Below are 26,912 nucleotides of genomic sequence, written 5' to 3'. Positions count from 1 at the left end.
GTCAGAACTCTTAGGTATGTATTGAAGCAAGCTATTAAAACTAGTGTATTTGTAAGCACCTACAAAAGAAGCTCATCAAAAGCAAAGCAGAAAGCCAGTATGGTTGTGTCAAGAACAGTTCAGTCTAATCAGTTTTTACTCAGGATAAAATGATCAATGGGATGGAAAGAGAGTGGACACAAAATAAAATTAAAAAAACAATTTAAAAATCGCAGTATGCTTGAGACACTGATTTCAAAGCAAGCTTGGATACTACTACACATGGAAAAGATACGGTAGAATCACAAAGTAACTGCGTATGAAGCAACCCCAGTTGCAGCAAAACTAGTAAGATGTCTTTTTTTTTCAGTGGGTTTACAAAATGGGATGACGACTGTGTGTTTTTAAGAAGATAGGAGCTCCAGTTTAAACTCTTGTCAAAGTTGGAACATTTGCAAGGTCCGTCTTATGCCAATCGGCTAGCGCACAATGGTATGCAAGTTCATGCTGCAGTTTTTCTGTACAGGTGAGCTTTTAAGGACAACACTCTCTTCCCACTTCTATGAAGTGAGGAACCAAGGTTTGGTTTGAAACCTTCATTTCTGAGAAGTTAAGCTGAAACCAATCACTATGTCCAAGAACTACTGAAGGAACATGAAAAGGAAAAGAGGTTTCAGTGACAAAAGACATCCTGACCGCATGTCTTTAGTTTTCTACAAGTTAGTCTGGAAGAGTTTTTACCAGTAGCTTGATATTTCACAGGGAAACATTGCAAGAGAGTCTCAGAGGATCTGGGCTTGATTTTATTCAACATTCTCCTTAGTGATCTTCAAACCAGATATAGAACATGTTTCAAAGAGTTTGCAGTAAAAGTTAGAAATTGTTGCAAGACTTTAAACCTCACCATATCTTCAAACTGAATTCATAAGTGGTTTGAAGTTAATGTGATCTTTCAGAGAATACCAGAATCGGAAAGGAAGACTCAAACGGATAAGTGCAAGTTACGGGAGTGACTAAATAACACTATCACTGAGAAAGAACTACCCTGTTATTCATTTGATTTGCTATAGTAGAAGTAGGGAAGAAAAGACACAGCTTGCTTAAACAAAATAACAATCAAACAAAAACTGACTCCAGCTGTTACAGAGTTATTAAAACATTCCCAAAGCTGGTTAGACAGAACAAAGCAATGTTATGACACTGTACAGTCTCCTTCCTTAAAGGTCCTTAACATGGAATGAGAATGCATAAGCACATCCTGCTTTAGCGAAGAACAAAAAAGGCTATTAGTTCCTGAGAACACTTCAAAAGATCCACTTTTCTGGCTTTGAGGCTTAAATATCTCCATTTCTTCAAACTTCAGTAGTAGCTAAGGCTTGTAAATGAAAACTAATACAAATAGCTACCTGAAACAATGAAAGATTCAGATTGTGTTTTCAATCTTCCTTGTATTTATAGCACACTTCAAAATCCTGCACTGAATTTTGTTTCTCATTTTTTGGGTTAGTAAATCCTGGTAAATGGGCTGAGAAGTTAACATGCCTCTTTTACTGTAGCTCTCCACTGGCAGTGGGGATAGGCAAATGATCACGTGAGATCTGAGGCAGACAAAAAAGTGATGAGCAGCTTAAGAGACTTCACATTCCAAAACTAATCATAGTAACTCTGAAGTTTCTTGTCCAGGCAGGCAGATAAACTTATTTGTTTACAAGCAAGAGCTGCCTTGTTTAGGGACTAACTGGTAAACAGTACCAGAAATCCAACCGAATACTTGTGAAACAGCCCAATATCACTTAAATCAACTTTCAATCAAAGTTAAAAGATTTGTACTTTGAGGAAAGCTACGTCACCGTGGTTTTGTGAATAAAGATAGCAACTTCAGCCTGCAACCCAATAATGCTTCTAAGATTTTCACCACAATAAAGCATAAGTGGACCTGAAGAATTTTCTAAAACACGTTCAAGATCTTCCCTTGACAACAAGCACTATGATTTCTCCCTAAGCATCCCCAAGCAAAGATCTAATTTAAGATGTCGCCTGTCTGGAATGCAGACATGCTCTTCAAGATTGCGAATCACAGGCCACAAAACACAAGAAACTAAAAATGGTACTAAGTCTCTGAATATTAATATCAGGAACCATACACTGGAGAGCTGAATTCAAGGAAGGTTTAAGTTAGGTGATTAATAAAAGAATAAACCAGCCTGTATCCTGAGTATCTGTACTGGAATATTGGTAAACAATTTGAGCTTTTGCTATTTCTTTAAAGCAAGCATAAGTCCTCCTACATACACAGTTTGCACAGACTTTAGAAAAAAAAGATAGCCATTTAAGTGTTTTAGGAATTAATTTAAGATCAAACCTAAACAAGCAGCTTAACCAAAGTATTATTCACAAGACAAGCATTTTCAAAATGACTACACAATATCTTCACAAGCCACACTCGTATCCTTACTGAACAGAGCAAGTATCTAATCTTTAGGAGATCTTCCACTGAAGACTAACAATCTAAACTCAAAGTATCATTTACATAATGCTTTAAGGAAGAAATAAATGTTTAGGCTTAAGTCTTAAGGACTTTGGACTATATTTGCTGGAGAAACAGCTTTGTCTAATAAACTGTTGGTCTCAAATCCTGAATGACTACTTACAATATTTTATCTGGAAGCTTTTAATAATTCAGTATTTACATTTTTATTTCTCTCTAGTCTCCCCTTATACATTTCTTCTCCTTCCCTCCTTATGCACACCAATATTTTCTAAATATTTATTATTGCTATTTCTTATTACAATTTATGAATCTGTATGCACAGGTTAACAGATTATGAAGTGTTCTGTTTCAATATACCACTTAAGAGATTCACCTAATGGCAGGTGTAGCTTAAAGCTATACAGAAAGAATTAGCAGTTTCCTAACTAAAGCAGGTGAGATCCAACACACACTCAATACTGTATATTCAGATACGGTTTTCTGGAGCCTAATTTAGAAGTTCTGTTGATCCATTCTCTATACCACAGATAAATTGCAACTTCACCCAAAGCTAATCTTCCTCCGAACTCATATGATGACCATATAGAGCACCACTGGGGTTTTTTGTGTTTTGTTTTGTTTTTTAAAAGTAACTAACTCAAACACTAGGGAGTCCAAAGAAGACTATGACAGGAGAGATACATGCAACTGCTTGTGTAGACCAAAGCAGTCACCTTCTGCACTATGGTATTCAGAGTCTTCCATGAAAGACAACCATACAATCCCTTTAACTGAGTGATGCTGCTATATCCTGAAGTGATCCAAAGCATTAGAAGTCTACCCTACAAACTCACTCCTATAGTAACTATACTGGAAGTTAGAATACAATTTCAAAGCTTATACAGGAAGAGTTTATATCCATTTGTTCTTGTATCAATGTTGGTCTTCAGTTAATTTTCCTCCTTGGTGTTTATCCCCTTCCCACCCCTAACAGGATGTTTTCATACATACAGTGTTATCACATCCCTTCTTGGCTTGCCTTTTACAAGCTAAATGAGCAAAGCCTTTTAGTTTCCTCCTTTAATGCAAGTTCAATATTTCTGATCTCCTGACTGGCCCTCTTCTATGCCTATCCCAGTTTACTCCCTTCTCCAGCATCTGATATCTTCTTCTTCTGTGTCTCTGTGTCAGTAGAAATTCACGAAACAAACTAAGCAGCTGAAAAAATACCACAGGGTAAGGGAATGATGGGGGGGGAAGTTTGATTCTGTTTCTTAAAATGCCTGGTGTCATAACTATACACTCAGTCATAATACACAGAAAAAAATAAAATAAGATTGTAAAAAACAAAACAAAACCCCCCCAAACCTTGAAAAAAACACCCTAAAAAGAGGCAAAAAAAAATTCACATCATAAATAAAAGCACTGGTCTACACCATAGGAAAAGTGCTTTTAGACAAAATTTACGAGTGCAATTTAACTTTTGCCACAATAAAAATTCAGTAGAGGAAGAAAGAATCTGAAATCAAGTTAGATTTATTCAAATAGTATTTGAAAGCTACCTTGAAGATATCCACATCACATTCAAAAACTCTTAGATGTGGTTCACTCATAGGGTGATAGGGTTATTTTAGCTTTCCAAAGCTCTATCTAGATGCCAAGCTGGACACCTAATAGTCAAGTTCAACTCCACTCTAACATAGTTATGCTTGTATTTGTGTTAAACTGCTTTGGCTATATGTTAATCCTAGCCATTGGTGCAACCCTTCCACAGAAGGATTTTCCCCTAAACTCCCAGATTTTCCTTCTGTCAGCCTTCTCTACTCAAAGAAGTGCCACAGTAAAGCCTACCACATCATGCATCCAAAGGCAAACAGTCTCAGTATGGAGAGGTACATTTTGTTTCAAGATGCAGGAACTGTTATGAAAAACAGTACCATCAACTCCTGCACTTATGTTGGAAACGTTACGTTCCTTAAGACGTTTTGGACTTACCTACTTCCCCCCAAAGCCATGCAATGCTAGTATAGTTGTAAGTTCTGGAAGTCAAAATATTCAAATCAGTAAACTAACTGCAGACAGCTTAAGTGCTACCTACCCAAAGAGCAAGTTCCTAACAAAAAGCAGTGCTGATGTAAGCGACCTGACTTGAATGGCTGCACAGACAAAGCCCTGTGATCATCCACCCTCAAGTTACCAAAAACACAGTACACATTACAAAAAGTCCTATCTTTTTAACAGTCACATCTGTTGCAGATGATTAGTAAGCAGAAACATGTCTTATGATTGTTTAGCAACAGCTAGATTGAGCCAACTTATGCAAATACTTCGCTATCATTCTTGTCACATTGGCATTACTTCAGTTTAAACCAAGTCACCTCCGTTTAGTACTCAGTCATGCCACAAGGCGTTAAGTTTTCCAAGAGCACTGACTTGACCATGACAGTCAAATTTAACAGTCGACGTTATCAAACTACAAAGACAATAGTATTGTTTTATTTATACTGTCCACACTACATACGCAGGGCATTGGAGAGTTCTATCAGATAGAACACCGCGGACCACCACCTAGGAAGCTTCTTGCAGAAAGGACTCTTTAGTCACCCTACTCAATCCTGGTAATGCTCAGCAGAGCAGTCACAGGCAAGCAAAAGCACCTTGTAGTCATCTATCAGGTAACACTGATATTGTCACATCTTCCACATCTATCATTACTCAAGCACGCAATGCTGTAAACTCAGTAGCTCTAAATCAAGGGGTTTTTGCGACACTTGTAAGTTGAGATGATATTGTCCAAAGCCTTCGACGTTTTATCACGCTGTTGTTTACCAACCACAATAGCCCACTATTATTAATAGCTTCTGAATCAAGGAAGTTCTGCATGGAAGTTATTAGCAGAGTTGACATTGTCCCTCATCTGATGCAGATGAAAGCAAGAGCACTAGCAAGAGTGGCTAGTAAAGGTGATTGTAAAACAGTACTTCACACTGGCTATCAGATACTAACAGTGACATCTTTCAAGTGTAGGAGAATTCCTGGTTGTCTTAATATTCCTCACAGATAGTTGCTGGTCAATAATGGCTTTCACTTGGAAGATAATGTTTGCAAATCATGCAGGTGCAGCACTACCTGGACACAATCAGTCCCAACACTTTTTGTAAAATTTTTTTCAGTTGATTACAGCTTTGCCAAAGCAATTACATGGACTCATTGCCATGGTAAGCGTTTTCCCATAACTTTCCATAGCCAGAATGATTTTACTGTTTCCAAGAACAAGTTAGGGAAAATAAATGTTTTGACCACATTAAAATTTTATTAAAGTTTTTCCATTGAGAGGGTCCTGCATCCCCCAAGACCCAAAGCAGACAGTTTTAGAGCATGGCCTGTGTAACAGGGCTGTATCTTTTGCTGTACTAAAACATCACTTCCCAGACTCCTAAGGCTTAAAAAGTTTTGTCTCCTGAGAAAGACTGCACGTGTTAGCTGCTATGAATTTGTTATTTCCTAGTCAGGACAGAGTAGGGCTTTTCTCATGGTAAGACTAAGTATCACATTAAGAATAAGAAAGTTGTGTCCTATGTAGGGGCAGGACAATAGTTAGGACTGCTTGGAGACAGCGAGCACTGGGCTGACAAGAACCACCACGTGCAATACTTGCACATGGTAAAGATGCGCATGCGTTGCAGGAACAGTCTTTATCTAAGAGAACAAAACTCACAATAGCTTCTTTTGCACTATTCAAGTTGTATACTTTCAATTACCTATAATTTTATATATAATTTTCATCTTTCAACTTTAAAGATGGAAATTTCCAGGAAGAAAAAAGAAATAAAAATCCATGTTACTATATAGCAAACTGGCAGACAAAGGACAAAGTTGCCTAGGACAGCAGGGCACTTGATCCTAATTTCTTGCATAAACTAATAAAGCTGAACATTTGAATACTTCGGATATGTTATTCTTTAACAACTCTGGAAAGTACATCATAGGAAAGCCCATTGTCCCTTGATATTCCTTCTTGTAAAATGACAGAAAATATAAGCCGAGTAAATTCAGTGGAATAAGTGGTTGTCCATAGTTTCAGATGCAAGTGTTCAGAATCACGTCAGATCAGATAGCCAGGACAAAAAGCGCTAAGAGTAAGATTTTTTAGAATCTGCTATTGTGCCTTTTATAGTACACCACAAAGTGACCTTACAGCAGGAAGAGAAAATAATCCTAAATGCTAAGACTATATGAAGTCTATTAATACCAATTACCATCTCTGCTCAATAATTTCTTGCTATGTCCACTTAGGATTTTAATCTGCTGTGGAAAAGTTCATGTAAAACACCCCCTATCACTATTACCATGTATCCTGAAATCTCAAAGCACATCTTGTGGGTAGAATGCTGTTTCTGTACTCCAGACAGCATCAGCTTTAACAATCACATAATGAATGTTTATTAGAAATTAATTACAGTTGCAAAAGAATGCCTTAACTTTACTATCTCCTAATCTGAGCACTTGATCCTTCAGTCTTAAGGATTAAACAAAATCTAGTATGCCCATTAACGTGCATTTTATTACAACTTCTTTTAACTATTTTTTGCCCCCAAGTGACATCTGTTTTCATACCTTGATGCAGATATTCAGTTGACAGCAGGAGACTGGCAGACAGGAAGAGCTCAGTAAGAAACTACTTTTAGTAAGAAACAATAAGAAAATCTGCAGAGCAGGGAAGGAATTACCCCAGACACAACAATTAGTTAAGAGAAGATGCAATTACTGGTGAAAGTCTATTACAGGAGACAGCCAGAAACGAGCACGTGACAGAAGAGATGGATGATACAGGAAGAGCGAGATGAAGACCAGAGCATTACTAGGAGAGATTCCACTCTAATGCAAACTATTTATCAAATAACTGTCTAAACGCTGCTTTGTGCAACAATCCAGAGAAGTAGAGCATTCAAGAGCGAGAACTTCAGTCCCATGACGCTGATGTTACAATTGCTGCATGCGCTTTGCAGAATTCTTTTTTCCAGACTAGGAATTGAGTATAGATACAGGAGAACCCTGCAACTAACTTCACTCTGTCTGCAGAAAATACCTCGGGAAGACTCCACAAGTCAGCAGATGCTACAGAAAAGTAGTTCATTCAGCTTTCAGTAGCTACTACTTTATTACCCAAGCTGAGCAAATGGAAGAGATTAGCGTGGATGAGAGCCAACACTGCAACAAAACTAGTTTCCAAAATAACATGCTAAAACTACATCAGTTAAATCAATACAATTGACAGGCATGCATATGTTGCTTATTTGCTACTCTAATCCAGTTTCTCTTCTCACAGCACAGGTAGCTGTTGGAACACAACCACTTCTGGAATTCCAGCCTAACAATTTAAAGACAGTAAGCGTAAATTGTTAACTAAAGCCCTTTTTCATATTAGATCTTCAGAATAATTTCTCCTTGCTCTTTTCCAAGCTCATCGTATCCTCCATAAAATAAAACTCAGAACTCCTCTTGATATTGATCAGAAGTAAGAACAACCTTAATATAGAAACATGATTGCACAAACACTAGACCTGAACAAGCAAACCAACAATATGTCTGAAAGCAACCAGTTTTTGATCATTTATATACATTCATGAGAGATCTCTTCATACTCATCTATTTCAGGCTACAATGAGAAACTCCACACCCATCAACAGGTAGCTTTCATACTTTTTCAGGAGACATAGGTAGATCATTCCCATCCAAGGAATACTGACTGAGTAGGATGAGTTTAGAATATTTTACTCTAGAGCATCCTTCAGTTAAAAAGAGACTCTGGACTTCTTACGTGAGAGTTTTAACTTTCCTGCTTTGATAGCTGTTAGGAAAAAAGTCCTTTAGAGAGTCCTAAATAAACACCCACTGGCCTATCCAGTCTTTCTCCTCTGTGCACATAATCAGCCTACAGCTCATCTTATTTCAGCCATAGTGCAGCTGATGCTGTTTAACAGCATCTCACTAAGATTTACTCTTACACATCACAAGAGTAGTATTATTAAGCCAATACTAGACAGAACTAGTGACCAACCAATAAGAAGTTGCACTGCTCCTAGACAATGCAGCCAGATATTTGAAATAAAGGCATTTTAAACCAAAAAGATGACCAGAACCTCTGCGACAATAACGTCATGTCTAATACCGTCCATACTAATTATGTACAAAATAGTTTATATACATTCTTTGTACATAATGGAAAAAATTGCCTTGCAGTTGACAATACTATTTTATTTAGAAATCACATCATCAGGCTAGACTCTGCCTATTTCATTACAGTATTACTTAGACTATAAATCTTTTTAGTACCATTTTTTTCAATTTAGCCCTCTTAATTAGAATCCACATTAAATGAATGCCTTCTGTGCTTTCAAATTCTCATTTGTGTAACCTTTGAGGAGAACAACAAACAAAAATTCATTTCATCATACTGGATGGCATTCACTGCACACATTGAGCCTTATTTTTCAGCTCTCTCTATTAAGCTCTCTGTTTCAACAGAACTGCAGCACGATTTGATACACAAGATAGTTAGCAACTGTTGATGGACGCAGAAACTAGAATGCTAGCAAGAGGAAATACTCAAAAGTAGAGGCAGTCAGAAAAGTGGTTTCAAAACAAGTTTCAAATTTCTCATTTAACTCACAGTTTTAGCTGTCAGTGGAGAGACTTAAGTTTGACAAAAGATCATCAGTTACTGTGCGGCTATAGTCGCTTAATGAAATCTTTCCAAGATTTCAGAGAAGTTTCTCAACTTCTGAGCACTTACTACTTGCCATCCAACAAAAAAGTGACACCATTAGATGTCATTTTACTCCCCCATCCCCAATACTAGCACAAATACAACTACAGCAACTAGTGCAAAAATTTAGGTCATAAAACGTATATGGCAACTAAGCTGCTGCATTTCCATCCGCATCTCAATTTTCTAGGATTCTCCTTCTGTCAGCCTCTTCATATAGAAGCATTCTGGACAGTAAGTTTTGGTCTGACAGTCACATTCTTAATTTTACTTACATCTTACCTTCTGCATACAGCACTCTACATCCTTTCCAGTTGGCTTTTAAATTAGGCATAAAACTAGGTTTTCACCAAGTTTGAGGCTAGTAAGGGGACTGCTTCCTTTCTAAATTCACATACTACTTTAAACTGGTCAGAGGTTTGCTATTAGGCATTATATTTTGACAGATCCCTGAACTGCTCTCACCCACCCAGCTTGAGTTCCCACAGACAAAGCCTTAGTTTTAAAGCTAAATGAATTGAGACACAAAGCAAAACAAAAGCTTGAAAACCAGTAAACAAATTTTTAAAAGTTACTAAACTTTCTGAAGAACTCTGGTTATTTTATTGCAGTGTTTTAGAAGACATATATGGATATTCAGTCTAATCAAGTGACTCCAAATAATACTATGTTACACTGTTGCAATTGCAAAGGCTCTCCAAACTGAGGGTGTTTTGGTTTGCTTTTTTTTTTTTAACCTAGACATCTTTTTCAGGTATCTAAATTTATAAGACGTTTAAAGTAGCTTTTAAAATGGCTTAACTATTAGTGATTCAGCAGGTTTTAGGATCTCCTATCTAGCATTTACAAGCTTTATGTAAAAAGAAATACTTAAGTCGGTAACTTTCTAACTCTATAAACATAAAATGAAGGCTTAACTAAAAATAGTTAAACAGTGTGAGCAAAAAAAAAAAAGCCACAAGTTAGCAACAAATCCCTTGCACCAAATATTCATATTTAATCACGTCCAGGATTCACAAAAGGCACAACTATTTCATTGTAATTCAAACTCTGTCCAGACTCCTAAAGAAAAGCTTAAAGAATCCAACTGTTAAGAGCTTCCTTTTCTCACACAGAGAAGCTTAAAATAAAAAGTGTTACTTTTTCAGACCAGTCCCACAACTGTAGAAAGCATGCTAGTAACCAAGAAGCTGGTTTATTAGCATACCGGCTTAGATATTTTTCACAGAATGACTCAGCTTACTATTTTCAAAGTTTTCCTTAAATATTTGTCCTACATTTTACAATAGCAGTTACCAACTACAAAAAACCCCCACATGCCATGGGGTCTTAGCCAATTTAGAATACTGAGCATAGAGATTAGCTATGCGTCCGTATTTGCATCCACTAATCTAATCCTTTCTGAAAATGAAAGCTCAAGATACTCAACACAGATCTTTCAGAAGTAAGGGAATGCTTTGTACAAGTTCAAGAAAAAAAACCCCCACAACATTCGTGCTTCTCCACTGCACAGTTCCGTGCTTGCAAGACAGAAAAACTTGCCAGGAGTTCCCCTATCAAGAACAGCACACTCTGCAGCTCTTAAAAGGACAGCGAAGAACAACGTAAAAGAGCAGCCACAAAAGGAAAATTTAGTTTACAGCTGTCCGCTTTAAGCAGATGTATGCATATCCATAAGGAGTGGAAAAAAAGCTTTCCATCATTGCTCACACCTCACTCTCAAAGTCTATATTTGGTATCGCAGACGTATTCCAGGAGAATGAGTGTTTCAAAGGCAGGAGGAGGGGGTGCCATGAAGGTTGCCTTCCCTTCAGGGCCGGGGACCCTGGCCGACTGGAACTGCAGATGAAAAGCACGCACCGTGGAAGCGGCCGCGGCCCGGGAGGCGCAGGCATGTGCTGCCATCAGCTACGAGGCGGCGTGCGAGTCGGGCTGCAGCTACAGCCCGGGCTGCGGTCACCGGGCCAAAAGCACCGCAGAAGGATCGGGCCGGGCGGGGGGGGGGAAGGTTGCGACCCGCCCTGCAAGGACACGGCCAGCGCAGGCAGCGGCACCGCGGCCGGCTCGGACTCCTCGGCGGTGATACCGCGCTCCCTTCCCTCTGTCCAGACCCCGCTGGGCGTGTGGGTGTCCACCGACCCGCCCCCGCCTCCCTTTCCTTGAATTTTTACCTTCATCTTCGAGCTCTAGTTTCTCCAGCATCCCTTCGGAGGCGGCCGGGAGCTGAGAGGGAGCCGGAGCCGCTGCCGCCGCCGCCGCCTGCGGGAGGGAAGAGAGGAGAAGGAGATGAGCATCCAGGCGCGGACTCACCGGCCCCGCGGCGGCATCGGAACAGCCCGGCGCGGCGGAGGGGAGTGGCGGTGCTGAAGGGGCGGCTGGCGCGGTTCCCGCCGAGCGCTGATGGGAGGGAAGACGGGACGGCGCTGAGGCCGGGCGACGGCGGCGGCGGCTGCCCCTCGGCCTCCCACACACGCACGGCTCGGTGTGCGCTGCCTCTCACACACACCCCGCACACACTGAGGGGGGAGGAACCGGGACTCGCCCTTCCTCCCTCCCTCGCGGCGGCTGCGCCCAGCCCATTAACCCTGCGGCCCCCGGGCTCCCCGCGGCTGAGCGTCCGGGAGGCGCCGCCTCTCCCCTGCACGGAGGGAGCGGCCGTTGGCAGCCGTTAGGCGCACGGGGAGGCCGGACGCCCTTTCGCAGGACAGCGCTTCCCGCCACACCTCGCCGCCGCCTCTCCCCCGCACCCCCCCTCCGGTGGAGGGATTGGTACGTTCCGTTTTGCTGCAGTCAAGCCCGTTGGTCAGCAGCGGGTGGGGAAGGTAACTACCACTTCCGCGCGCAAAAGGGAGGGGGAGGAGGGAGCGTTTTACTGCCCCAAGAGCTCTGCTAAGCCAACCGCCTTTCGCAGCCCCTCGGCAGGCTCGGCTGTTCGCCTGGCTGCTTTGGACTAGAGAGATACATGAGGCGGAGGGGAGGAAAGGAAAACCCTCCGCTCCCCCCGGGAGACGGGGTTGGTATGGTCCCACGCGTTCACCTGCAAGGCAGCGGCGGGGAAGCCGACAGTTCCATTGCCCGCCGGGGGGGTGGGGGGGGAGGGAGGCGGGTGTTGAGGGGGTTTCCCCCGTGTGTGACAGGGAGCTCCCGCACTGGACCGAGCCGCCATCCCAGGGTACCCGCTCTGGGACCAGACGCGCTCGTTTGCATTTAAAACGTTCGAGAAGTTACAATTCAAGATTAGCCCGAATGTCGGCATCTTCCATGTAAGTCTCTATAAAAGCTGGTCGCTAACCCTCGGGGCAGTCCGCTGAGGAGGAGGAGGAGGAGGGAGGCGGCCTTGGCGGCTGAGCGCCCTCCTCATAACCAGAAGTCAGGGGGAGACTTGACCCAGGGATTAGTGACTGACATTCTAGTTTACATTGTGCAGCAGATCAGACTAGGTGATCCTACTTTAAAAATCACCCTTGAAGAACCAAAAAAATATAATTGACTGCCCCATCATTGCTGTCACCACAGGCTGGTATTTTAGAGCTGTTCTCCACTGTGCTGGGTGTGAGGTGGTGTAACGCCCTGAGCTTGCCCTCAAGCACCTCAGCACATAATGCTGGCAGCCCAAACCACTTGCTGTTACCAATGTCTGAGGGATGGAGTTTACACCATGGGAAGCTTCTACTTCCCAAGAATGGGATTTATTGCACCCAGCTTTACAAATCTACATCTGAGCTTGTAAGCCAGGCCACAGCAGAATAAATGGAAATAAGGAAGTATTTGAAATGCATTCATCATTTAGATTTATTTAGACAGTGAGATTAAGCTATAGCTAGCCTTCCTTAACTATAACAAATAGGTCCCCACTGACTATTTAGGAAGCCCAGCAGGACTAGTTCAGACACGGATGCTGTGGAAGTGGATAAACTGATTATTTCTTTGGCTATGGCAACAGATCATGTGGGCAGACACGCATGCATGGTGCTCCAAAGGAGTCACAGGAGCCATTAGAGAACATTTAAAATCTATTGGTCCCTAAGGAGAGGCTCAAGCTTCGAAAGTACAGTAATGTGCATAGGAAAGTATGAAAGATAATTAGAATTAAAGCTATGATGGGAGGAGAGAACCAAAAATTATGGGAAAACAGAAAGCTTTCTGTTTGTCATTTCTCAAATCCAAGTTTTAAGCAAGGAAACTAACTGCTAGTGACAGCTTCTTTTTCCCAAGCTGCTTCTTTCTAGGGACACTTTTAAGGATAAGAAGTTAACAGTATCCAGTTCTTCTTTACTGTAGATATCCTTTGGAAAGAAAATCCTAAAATATTTCATTCCTAGCTGTATTTTTAAAAGTCTTCTAGGATTTCAATAAATACTCTCACTGACCAGCCACAGAAGATACAAAAGCAGTTCATATTAATTTAGAATATTTTCAGCATACTAATTAAAATGCTTTGGAAGCTTTTAATTATCTCTGGGAGCTATCCTTAAAAGCTCTAAATATTTTATCTTCTTTATCATGTACCTTGATATTGATAAGAGTTTTTAACCTCTTTTGCTAATCAAAAGAAGAGAACAATAAGATGATGTATCTGATTGGAAAGAACTGTCATGATTTTGTTTCTTTTTTTAAACCAACAAGTTTTAACTCTCCATAATTATCTAGTAAACACCAGCCATGAGGACATACAACTCTGAGGTTGTTTGAAGCTGGAAGTGACACTGAATCTTCAAAGTTGCATTGCAACAAAACACGGACACGTTTATAAGTCAGTTAAGCCTATTTCATGCAATGAGCTACACTGTGCTCAGAGCTGAACACAAGATCAGGGTTTTACAGTGACAGAATCTACATCCAGACCAAGAGTACTATGAGAAACTCAAGATAATATAAAGGCAGTAATTTAATATATTTAACAGAGATTTGTAATGGAAACATTATAGCTATGTGGTAACATCCATACCGCTCAAAAAACCCCAAAGGAAATAGAGAACTAAAGACTGAAACTCCATCCCTTACTCTGCCTGCAGTCTCACAATTTGTTTAAACCAATTTTGGAACAAGCTGCTGATTGTGGCGTTCATTTTGCTCCTTGCTTTGCATTCTGGCTCCTTTTGGCTAGTAGGCAACGCAGTGAGTCAGAACAGGAAACTGATGCAGCTGAAAATCAAACAGATCAAAAGAAAAGATTGGGTTTTATCCAGATCAGTTCCTGATCCAACTCACTGTGCAGTTGTATCAGTTAGCACTGGCACAAGGAGTGCCAAGGGCAGGAGTGACAGTGGGACCACACCTTCTAGAAAAAACCCACTCTTACTTAAGTCAGCTTAAATCAATGGTGGAAACACTGTTTTGTTCATTGTGAACTAGTACAGCATTAGACAAATGTGCAGATATTGTTAACAGTCTTAGGTATTTCTTCTCTCTACAAACTGCCATTTTACAAAAGGATTACTGGTTAAAGGTAGGGAAAAGATATGTCTTTCAAAGGACCTATAATTCCCACCAAGATCATATTATACGTTGTAACATTTCAATATCTGTTTATTGTGACTATTTGTTGTACTGCCACAGGAGGTTTCTATTAAATATAACCAAGGGATTTGTCTAGTTTATGGTTTAAATGTTTGCTATCAGAATGTATCAGGTAACCCATTTTAACTGTTTGAGACACCCAATGTGACAAGACAGTATATACTTCATATACTGAATACTGCTAAGCAAAATAAATTTTTTATATGTAAAAGTTTAGAAAAGAAATATATGCAAAACCAAAATTGCCTGAAGACATTTCTTCTGTGCCAGGTTTCAATTAGGTTTTTACAGGGGCATTACTTATGCCAAAAACCATGGACCTACGACATAACCCTAATACAAAAGCTTAATACAGCAGTGCCAGCAATCTTTGTAGAGGCAAAGTAAAACAACTCAAGGTTGATACAACAGCAAAAGTCATAAAAAGGTGGATGTAAACAAAAGAGGTTTTAGGACTTCTGGGAAGGCTAAAGTGTAAATTTTAATAGGTAACTGCTTACTTTGTCTCTGCCTGTTTTCTTTAGCTTTCTAGAGTAAAGGGAGTGACTAACACTCCGTAGAAGTAAAATCAGTCCTGTAAATTATATATACACTTATAATGAATATGTTAAAACCTATCTGATAATCTAGGAGTCCTTTTAGTTCTATGCCCTGTTGAAGGAATCTCATTATTTTCATAAGAACACGCTAACTATTTAAATTGTAGGGATGGTTCAGGGATGTGAACAGCAATTAACATCAGCAGAAGATTATTTTTGATGTAGTTTCCTGCCATCTTGCCTCCCTGAATTAGCAGGAATGCATCCAGTGGGATAGGGATCTATCAGTGGCAGTCATCAGACCAGCTATATTAAAATGCTTTGAACGACACCTACTGCGTAGCTTTTCCTATCGAACAACTTACCCTAGGCTGCTGCTCCTGCAACCAGTGGAGAAACAAACATTTCTAGGACATTGTTCACGTGGCCTATTTTAGACAACTACTTAGGAAAAAATGATTTGCAGTTGCTGTACTGACTAGATCTCCACATCGCCACTTGGTCAGGTTCATTCTGCTTAGCATAGCTATCTGTAAGGGAAGGTGGGGGAGGGAGCCAAGAAACTATACTACTCAGTGTAACTTTGATTCCAAGATGGAGAAGAGAAAAAAATACACCCATTTTAAGTAGTTAGAGGAAAGAAGGATCATCAGCAACAGCCAACATGTATAAACAATGCCAAGCCAAACTCTCTCACTTTAATAACAGGCTAGACGTCTTGTGGTAAGCAGTTGCAGCACGAGTTAACAGGACTTTTGACACTATCTTGCACGACACTCAGGCAAGTAAGCCAGATAGTCTAGATGAAACGACTGCTAAAGGTCACAACAATATTCACAAGGAAGGTACTAAAATTCCTTTGTCTAACTGGAAAAGTTTAAGAGAGGGTTCCACAGAGATCTGTGTTCTAATATCATTCAGTGTTTTCACTATGACTTGATGAAGGAATAATGAATAACCTGATTGCATTTCAAATGACTCAATGGTAAGAGACGCTGCTGTTTTAGGGATAGCCTTAGAACTTAAAATAATCTTGAGAATTGCTGCAATGCTTTGAAAAAACAGGATGCACTTTGATATGGGTAAGTAGAGCACGTTACACAATAATCAAATGCAAAAATAAAATGGGAAAGGATTGGCTTGCAGCAGTTATGCAAGGAAGAGACCTGAGAATGAAACTAAATGTCAGACAACAATGTCAGATTCTTGGAAAAAAAAATCACTCTATCTACAAACGTGTTATAGGTAAGACATGGAGAATCTGTTCTACACATTCCCTGGTTAGATGCCAGCTGGGATACTGCACTCAGTTTTGGGCATTGAACTCAAGAATGAATGAAGACAGTCCAAAGAAAAGCAACAACAAAGACCTAGGAGTTCAGAAAACATGGCCTGTAAAGAAGGACTTGAAAACCTCCCGGTTTCTTAGTCTAGGAAAAAAAAAAGAGCACTGAAGGAAAATATATTAACAGTCTCCAAATATAATGTGTTTTGCAAGAAGGAAAGTGATAAACTATGTTCCGGGTCCACTGGTTATGGGATAAGAAATTATCTACTTAGTCTTTAGCAAGGAAGTCTTAGGTTGGACTTTGGGAGAACTTTGTGAATGTAACAACAGTGAAGCACCAGCATGCTTTGCTGAAAAAACCTGTAAAATCTCTGTCAAGGAAGGCTTTTAGCAACAGGTTGAAAAAAAAAATGTTGGTAATCATTTATATATAGTTGATTTTGCTGTGGAGGAAAATGAATTTTTAATGTCCTTTCCATACTTATTTTCTTTTGTTTCTATTTTTGTCCAATCTTTAGAAAAATACATTTAGTCTTAGTATGATAATTCAATGAGAAGTCTATATGTATGTTTTGTACAAAAGCCAGTTTACTAGCAATCTAATACAAATGTAAATTTGCTTTGCTCTGCCCCCCCAACCAAGTAGCCTTAATTCTGAATTAGAAAAAGTCTAAAGCAAATATTGTTTGAGTAATAATAAAGATTACATATTAGTCTTTGATGACTGGGTAGGAATAGAAAGAACAACCTAAAAAAAAGAAATGCTGCTGCAAATCACAAGTCTGTGTGGAACAGACTTATTCAAGCATCTCAACAAAAATGTTACCTGTGCTTTATTTAGAAATAGGCATTTCCTGGTAAATTCAAGGCTGCCTTTCTCAAAGCTTTCCCTTACTTTTCTACTCCTCCTTTCATTCTGATCAATGAAGGCTTAATACCGATATGCTAGGGGTGCCACCTGCACAGCTCATAGTTGGGCAGTAAAACTGAATGCCCTTCGAAGTGCTTCAAAAGAAAAAAAAAAAAAGCTACTTACCTTATAAAACCTAATGGATTGAAGAGCAACAAGAAGGAATTCCCATCTAAATGCAAATCAAGGCAAACCATTTTGAATGCAAGAGTAAACTACAAATGGTAATTTTCCCACCATTTGCTAGTGCTCCTTACTACAATTACAGTTCTATACAACTCAAGTAGTTAACAGCTCTTCTCCTGATGAGCTGTCAATGAACAACTTAGAATTTTTCCAAATGTATGTCATAGATATGCTTACTCTGTTGCAATCTGTTTGTGCAAAATTAATTTAAAACACTTGCTGCTTTTTTTTTTTGTTTCATTTAGTCTGCTTCATGAAGTGGAAAAAGACAGAAGTTAGCAGGGAAAAAAGGTTTCATCTGCTGGTTAAACTGTAAATTAAACTCCTACTTGTTTTCTGCTGGAGTATGATAACTGATACCAGTGGTTTACGACAGTTGAGAACACTAGAATCAATGAGGCTCAGATTAGGATCCCATCTTGGATCCCTTTTGTATTTAAAAATGCTAACTGCGTGTTGAAAAGGCTGACTGTGGGATGGCAGTGCAAGGGTCTGTTAGGTGGTTAGAGAACATGGTCAGTCCCAGTGAAGAGCTCTGGGCCTGGTTCCGATACAAAGTCCTCCTTACCTCAAAAAGCTTGGAGTGAACAGAGCAGCTGTGCAGGAATTGTAGTTTCTACCATTTATTCTAAGGAATCTCTGTTCCAGCACCAAACAAACTAGTAAGGAAGGGGATGTCTCATACAAAATACTGGATTCAAGTTTTTTCTTCCTGTACCTGGAAGGAATGCAATAAAATTTGCTCTAGTCTTAAAAGGCTTTTGAAATATCAGATGCTATAATCATGTCAGTGTGTAGCACGTATAAATGAACGTGGGGACAACTCAGAGATTATGATTTGTTTAGAACACAGTAACCAAATCCCATAACAAAACCTGGCATAGAGAATGCAGTCCGTATCGGCATTGTATGTTCTCCACTGGATCTTTACTAGTGTCATTCAGTGCTCTGTCACTAGTCTGCAAGGCCCTCAACGAATCAGAGACACAACTGTCTCACAGCAGGCATGAAAGTGATGGAGCAAGTGTGTATATTCTATGTATCTTTCTAATATTGTATGGTGAGGTTGACAGTGATTCTAATGGTTTCATTTTAGAGCAGCTCAAACAGAGTTTGCCATTGGATAAGAAATATACCCAGAAAGGATTTTTCTTCTTCATCCCAATATCATCAGAATATGAATTGCCTAGTGGTCCTAAGCAGGAGTCTTTTGACATGGAATACAGATCAACTATATATTGCTTTTACATTTTAGAACTAGTAACTACCCTCCCACTACAGGTATCCTCCCACCTAACAGTAGCTATAATATAAATTACTTTACAGAGTTAATTATTAGTGATAAGCAGGCACAGTTGGGGATCTTTAGTAGGTTAAATGGATAACACAAATGGAACAACAATCAAATTTAGCCAAATCCTAAAAAAAAAAAAAAAAAAAAAGTGCATTTACCACTAGGAAAGATGAGGAAATGGACACTTCGCATTTCCACTAAATCTTCACTGCAATTATAGTACTGAGTGTTGAAATCTGTTTACCCTGAAGACATGCAAACCGAATGTGCAGAGTGATTTCACATTTTTAGCGGACAGCCCTTCCTAAATATTTCTGTATGGAAATAAACTTGCTGTTTAATCTCAGTGAGTTCTGTCACTGACTTAATTGAGAAACAGGATAGATTTACAAAACTTCCTTTGATCTAACACCAGAAACAAAGAACCTATCTTATACTCAAACAGTGTCCTGCAGCACCTTACTTTGAGAAAAACAAAAGACAACAACAACAACAAAAAACCCACCCCCAATAACAGAACGGTTAAGCACTTCTAGAGAAATAAACTTCAAAGGATGTAAAAGACCAAGGAATAGTCTAGATCCCCAGCTAAATTCTTATAGAGAAGTCAAGGCAGAAGTGGAGAAGAGGCAGGATTTGTTTACATAACCTCTAATCTCTAGCTGTGTGTCTGATCCTGTATCACTCTGCAACTCAGATAAGGCAGAGTTTTGAGTCAAGGATATCAGAAGCATTCTCTACATAAGCCTTTGTGGCCCACATTCATTCCTCAGATTATTCATGTAGAATATAGGTGGAGTCCAAAGCAATATTATCAGCACGACACATTATTAATCAAACAACCTAACAATTTAAGTTCTGTCCTTTTGAACACAAAGTTCAAAAAAGTTAAGTACTTGTGAGGAACTAATCTGAGTCTGTTAAGAATACCAGTGTTGCAAGCCTGCTACTTGATTCTGCAAACGCAGGGATGCCACTTACTGTTTTAATCTATTCCAGACTTTTTAAGTGTTCTTGTCTTAAATGTTTGTTATCTTATATGCTTGAAAAGATATACTTTAGCTGTTTTCACACATATGCTTGAGTGCTCCTTAGTCTCTTTGAAACAGGACCTACCTCTTATCACACTGAGGGGCATGGTTGAGGGCAAGGGGAAATTATTGCTGGAGAGAACTCTAGTAATCAGGTAATAAGCATGATTGTGACAAACATACCTTAAAAAAACCCCAAAGAACAGATTAAGATAGTACTAATGGTAAGAAACAGGTAAGCATCCACTAATTTAAAGTGAATGGAAAGGAAGAGTAAGTGTGAGCCCACGTTTAGATGGATCTTCATTCACTGGCATTGAATACAGGATTATTTGTGTTAGTTAAAGTTAAGCACTTACTTAAGTACTTTAGCTGGATTGAGGCCAGAGTACTGATGAGTAATCTGCAGAACAGAGGCCACTAAGAATAACAAATTTAAAAAAAAAAATACTCAGAGCCAAATCTGATTTAAATAAACACATTTACTATACACCATTTCACTTTCTTCATCTTAGTGTTATATTTCAAAGCCTTGGTCATGGATAGTGATTTCACTGTGCAAACATTACACCAGCTTTCAATGATGATATTTTTTAAACGTAAAATGAAACACCTTTTCCCTAACAAAGCCTGAAGTTAACTGGTGCCACACTTCAGGCCTCAGTAAACTCCGCAAAATTCTAGTAACCTATTAGTAGCCTACTGTTACAATGTAATTTTCATGATTATCAGCTGTTATGAAAGGCTGGAAGCAGATCTATTGAGCCTAGACGTTAGCAGGATGATGCAGGTCAGAGTTACAAGGGTGATTTACTGAAAAATAGAGACAACCTTCAGCTCAGAGCTGCATCACTCACACTCTCAACAAAACTTCTTCAAGAAATTTCCATAAAGCTGGACTGAAGAAATAATTCATTCTGTGGCATGAGCTGCACTAAGCAGCAGGTAACTGCAGGCTAACCGTGGAGCAAATGAGCTGTGCTATAGGTGGCCACCTTCTGCAGAGCTTATCGTGACTGAGCTTCTCAATACTCAGTAGGGCTCCAGAAGGAGTATTTGAAAGCTGTCTCAAAGAGGCAGGCAAGGATAAAGAAGTATTTTTCAGTGCAGTTCTAAGAGGACATTAAACACCTAAGAAGGACTACCTCGTAGCACTCGGGCTATGTGTTAGCATTAGATTTCAAGCCCAGCCCACAGCTGACAAACTCAAGGCATGAGTGTCATCAGTGGCCCCACTAAAGCTTGTGAAGTCAGTTATCTCAGAGTAGCTACTATTATGCATAGACAAACCAATATATTAATAAACTTCCTTCAACACAGAGCCTATGGTTGACCTGTAATTTCCAAATAAATTCATTTTTGACAAAAAGCTGGCACTGAATCTGCATAGCTTGAGGAACCTAACTCTCTTCCTGAATTACTTTGTCTACTTTTTCTGCGCTGCTGCTTTTTTATTGTTATGCACAAAAGAAATGTGCAATGACAGCAACATGCAATGGATATCTTCCTTCTGTCATGCATGCTTTCCCTTCTGACAGCCTCTTAACTATATCCTTCCATCATTTCAGGTAGACTACAGGTGAAACCAGATCGTCCTCTGTGCTGGTTATGTGGTTTGACACCATCTAGAAGGACTGAAACAAGAACTGTGCTAAGCAAGAAGCATATCAAGTGTCTGAGCTAAATGTTTTATGATTACAAACAATATCCTAAAGAGACATGGAAATACTGCTAAGGCTTTTCCCTGTATTCCAGGAACCAGAATTGAAAAAAAATTCAAATTAGTTCCACGCTAAGGACCAGGGATATACCTCCAGCAACCTGCCACCGTGCTCGTGTTACTGCAAAGCTGTGGAGATGCGGACACAAAAGTGTATTCATGGGCAGCGGATACTTATAGTGTGGATATGGCAAACACCGAGTTCACAAGCACATAAGCTTACATGCAGAGTCAGTCCATAGTTAAATATCCACAAAGAGCTGAAATTATTTCTTGACGTGCTTCCCTAGGGCTTTTTGTTGTAGCTTATCACAGGCTCTCAAAATAGCATTACATTCAATATTCAACAGCCTGTTTGAGTAGACCTCTGTATTAACATGGAGTGGTACCTCCCAGTTAACAGTGGTATGAAAATGGACTGTTTAAATTGTCATTACTAGGTAAGGTAATAGTTGAGTCATAAGAAAATCTAGCCTTTCTGAAGTAAATAGAAAAAATGGCACTGATTTCAGTAGAGTCAGGATTACATTCTCTTTACTGTACATTAAATTGGGTATAAGCCCTATGGAGATGCCTCTTTGCTTCTGAAGCACACTTAAGTAGCAGACTGGAAATTCAGCATCAGTTTAACTTAAATGAAAAAAAAAAGCAGCTGAATATGAAATTAAATAATGCAGTTTGAGATTAAAGTGGTTGTTTCTGCCAAAATGGTCATATATCAAAGTTAATCATCTTTTGAGATGAGGAGTGTCATCTTTTGAGATGAGGAGTTCTTGGAGCTTTGGACCTTTGTATCAGGGACGGTACATGTGTCCTGTGCTGTCTGCCAGAGAGGGAGCCAGTGAAAGTACTGGTGGAGGAGTAATGGTAGCGCAGGAGGGAAACTGCTGCTGGCCAGGCAGTCCCAAGAGCACTCTCTAACCTTGGCCATTTGGGTTAAGCCTTGGAGTTTCAGCTGGGCTGTTCGCAGGAGATGCCCAAGTAAGGCCTTGTGAGGGACAGTATGGGACATTACTGCAAGAAGGGGAGCTGATTTGGCTTTGACATTTCAGGGGTTGTTATATTCATTTTTAGTTTGTTTTGATGACATTTTAAGCTCTTGGGAAAGGCACACCAAGTTCAGAATAGATGCTTGGCTATGGATCTCTAGAAAAACAGTAAGTATTTATTTAAGGTCATTAATAGGCTTAGGTAGACATTACAGTGATTCACGGTTTTAAAGTAACTTCATGGCTAGTTGTGGTAAAAAACAAGTAAAAATGAGCAAGTCTATGCTACAGTGCATAACATCAAGTTTTGGACATGTGTGTATATATACTAATCCTTATATAATGTACAGGACAGAATGTCTTATGATAATTCTTTGAAAATTATCTGTTCTTGAGAATGCCTGAGCTGTTTTAAAGGAAGCTCTAAAATAAACATAGAACTCAGAAGAGCAGCCTACTTTACAGTGATCTTTTGTGTACATCTTGATGTGCTCTGAAAACACGATAGCTTCCTATACACAATTACCGTCTGCAGTGTAAAAGCCTGTTGCTACAAACTTTAAGTACAACACATGCTATCTATGGTTAACTTATCTTAAGCCACTTGCAGCTCCTGTTCTAGAAATATCTGAGTTCTGTAGAACTTTTTTGTGTATTTGTCATCATAACATCTCTTTGACTTAAAGAAGTATTACCCCATTTTTTAAATAAATGGGAAACTGAGGCACTGGGAGACCAAGTGATTTAAGAGTCACACAAGTGATCTCTGCGAGAGCAGATAGTTGCAGCCAGCTCTCTCTGATCTCTCAAGCTACTGGCACTATATGTTTCTCCTTTCTAAACTCTTGTTTTCCTTAAAAACTCTGCAACTGAAATGCTCTTTGAAGTCCAAGATTTCTTCTCTAAAACAACAACAGCCAAATGCTTGCAGTCATGGGGAAAAGAAGGAAGGTTGAGGAGGGCATCCTTTTCTCCAAAATGTAACCTCTGTATCTGTAAAATCTTGGATGATGGAAGAAACTACTTGGTGACCAGTTTGTTTCATGACCTTTTGTACCAGAGTGGTGCTCAGTGGCATCCTGCTGTCTCTTTCTGAAGACATATTCCAGGAAAGAAAGCTGTGCGCTCTCCGTGGAAACTTCCTCGCAGTGCTCCCTAAGAAATCAGCTTTGGCAGCATCCTGTCCCTGTGTGCAGCAGGTCTGTTGGGATGTACTGTGTGTGGTTGGTACCAGCGTGCTTAAGGCAGGGGGACTGGAGAGGAATCTCTCATCTTCTTTCATAAGCCTTTTCTTTGTCAGTAGCTGTTTCCATTTATGTAAGGAGCTGGATCCTGAGGTAGTACACACCACAAATGTTTCCAAGTAAATACAATCCCAATACCCAAAGCCTGAAAGGCCAAACACACAACAGCAGGCAGACAGCAATCTTGCAGCTGCTGCTCTCCCTGCCACTCAGTGATCAGCTATTTTCTATTGTCACCAGGAGCTCTCTTTGTTTCTGATTCCCAAGCTCTTTTCCTCACTTAGTCTCTTCTGAACCTTTAATGTTTTCCTCAACTCCTTTTCTCCATCCGCTGTCTGTCCATCAGCTTCCTTTCTCATCTTCAGTACTAGTGCTAGTCATTTGTGTTTTAGTAGAAATAAAAATTGTACAAAGACCCTGATCCAGCAAAGCGACAAGGCATGCACATAGCTTTAAATGCTCTAGTACTGTTGACTCCAACAGGACTACTGACGTACCTAAAGTTAACCACATATTTAAGTGCTTTCCTGGATCGAGGCCATCATCACGTTGACATTAACCAAAACAAAACTGCACCTGAGATTCAGCAACATAAATACATAGCAACCTCAGCCAAACTTGGTGCTGTAACCTTCAGGTTACCTTTCTTCAACGCCTTCTGTCATTGCTAGCTAGGTTATGGCTATGCTTTGAATCTATTCTGCAAGCACATACTGGAAGAAGTGCTTGGAACAATCCTGTTTAGGCCAATGCTTTCTTACAGTTTTTAGAATTTGCCTGGCCTGTTTTGCTAGATCGGGCTCTTGGACAATAAGGTCCTCAGGGCAAAAATCATGTTTATTTTTCTGCTCGAATCGTATGTGCTCATATACCACAAAATAGCAATTAGTAACTTTCTGTTCTGAGGTACAAGGAAGAAGACTTTCTGCATGCTGCAGATGCCCTGGCTTGTGCAGTTGTAAGTGAAAAAGTATGATAGGTAAAAATTTCAAAAGTCTAAGGTATTAACCTTATCACTGGCAATTTACTGTAACCCTAAACATGCAAAAAGACTAAACTAAAACCTCCTCTCTTGAATTCTGCCTCTCCCCTTCTTTTGCTGACCTTCTGCCTCCATTACTTTTCTCTTTTATTCTCTGTTCATTACCTCACCGGTTTACACTTCAGCTTATAAGCCCCATATGGTAGAAGCATTGTCCTTTGTTAATCATAAAATAAGATTATGCATACCTTGGTCACTGTACAAATCATTATTGTCTTCCTACAAATGTCTTCCACATGGCCCCACCCTCAGTACCAGCTGAGAATGCTGTTGTGAACAAGCTCAAAGAATAAATATTTTGCATTCATTTCACCAGCACAATGGAAACATTTTTCCAAGCTGCTGCCAAGATGGTATCTAGTCCTCTTCTGAGTCAGCAGCCCATGCAGCTGACTTTCAAATGGCCAAACATGCTTGATTGTAATCTTAAAAGTAAAAAAACCACAGGCACAAGCTGTATTTTTAAAGAGCTGTATTGCTCTCCTCGTGCTCAAGCAGATAGTGGCACTATAAAATACAAAAACTGGGGGAAAGAAGCCGTACGGAAGTGAGTGGTGCTTGTGATGTCCCCCTTATTTGTCCCAACTTCAACAGTTTATTTCATCCCGTCAGAGGAAGGGACTGGCGAATGTTGTGAAGAAGTGAGAAGGGAGTATCACTGCTTTGTGTAGTCCCTGTCTTTTTGCTATCAACCAGCATTTCACATTCTTTAAAGCTCTGTTGGCCGTTGATCTAAAAATACGATATAGACAAAAGCAGGCTAAAAGAGATGAAGACGGCAAGGCTCCCATAAGCATTTTTTGCTTATTCTTGGATGTATTTTCACTTTAGTCCAATACATAAGCAGGCATGGTGCAACAGAACAGATTCAAAACTGTGCATGTCTCCTCCATTCTCATGGAAAGACTTTGGTCTATAATCCCTACTGCTTTGTGAATAAATAGCCTAGATGGTAAATAACTTTTGTGTTCCAAAATTGCCCAGATATAGTTGGTAAGAAACTGTCAGCAATCCCATATTAAGCTGCAGCTTTACATTAAATCAGAGAGTATGTCTCGGGCTTCTAATCGTTAATAGAGCTTACTCTTACGAGAAGTTCCGATCTTCTAGCAAAATAACAGGACACTTAATAAATTAACAAGTCTAAAATTCAGAAACATACTGTGCCGTGAGAAATCAGTTCAATGGGTACAACCAGGCTGTCAATCTTAAAGCACCCTCTTATGTCATGTTACTTATTCAAAAGATACCTATTTATATAGACACATGAGGCCAGATCCTGAGGTTTAGCCTTTTTATACCATACATAGTGCAGGACTTAGGGTGATAAAAGTAACTTAGCTTTAAGCCAATAACTCTGTCTTCAAGATGCTGGGGTCATGATTTTGGTACCAATGTGTGCCTTAAAAAAGACTCATAGATGCTCTAGTTTTAATTGCCTTAGCTACTTATAGCCTTATGAGAGCTGTCAAAGCAGCTGGGAATTGATTGGACTCAGCATTCCGAGTTCCACCTAGCCTTTCTCCTTTTGATCTAGGACTAGGAGGAACAGGAATTGTAGGACTTTATGCCATTAAAATAAATTCTCCACTGAGCGAATCCATAGATAGTCGATTAAATTATCTCTGTGGCTGCAGAAAAAAAACCCACAAGCTGACACAGACACACATTTCCTCAGGGCAGAAAAAAAATCATTGTTATGCAATACAATTTCTCTGCATCCTAAGATTGATTGCCATGAATCTGAACACTGCAGCCAGAATACAAATGGAAACCAGTGTTTGAGGAGGTTGTGACTGGACATTTTTTCTTCTAAACCAAAGAAGTAGCTTTAAAAAAAAGCAAGTTAACCAATAGAAAATGTCTAGTAAGATGTTTGTTGCATATTTTAAATACTAAAAGGGGAGGAAAATAACAAACGTGATACAAAA

At 39.8% G+C, this 26,912-nt stretch overlaps 1 protein-coding gene and 1 long non-coding RNA gene across 10 annotated transcripts in view; one reads left to right on the top strand and one right to left on the bottom strand.

Moving 5' to 3' along the window:
* The window catches only part of PRKAG2 (protein kinase AMP-activated non-catalytic subunit gamma 2), a 224,251-nt gene that overhangs the window by 39,493 nt on the left and 157,846 nt on the right, over positions 1-26,912 (bottom strand). For all 9 annotated transcript variants that reach the window (XM_054818179.1, XM_054818182.1, XM_054818181.1 and 6 more), the window contains one exon: positions 11,390-11,477. In XM_054818179.1, the coding sequence (XP_054674154.1) occupies positions 11,390-11,477 (88 nt within the window). The remainder of the gene's footprint in view (positions 1-11,389; positions 11,478-26,912) is intronic.
* On the top strand, positions 11,563-23,140 carry LOC129203542 (uncharacterized). The gene is made up of 2 exons (XR_008576071.1): positions 11,563-12,040; positions 21,555-23,140. It is a non-coding gene; the product is annotated as an uncharacterized LOC129203542 (long non-coding RNA).

Source organism: Grus americana, chromosome 2, assembly GCF_028858705.1.
Source record: "Grus americana isolate bGruAme1 chromosome 2, bGruAme1.mat, whole genome shotgun sequence".
Lineage (NCBI taxonomy): Eukaryota > Metazoa > Chordata > Aves > Gruiformes > Gruidae > Grus > Grus americana.
The sequence above is the reverse complement of the archived record's forward strand: the minus strand, read 5'-3'. Positions and strand labels throughout refer to the sequence as shown.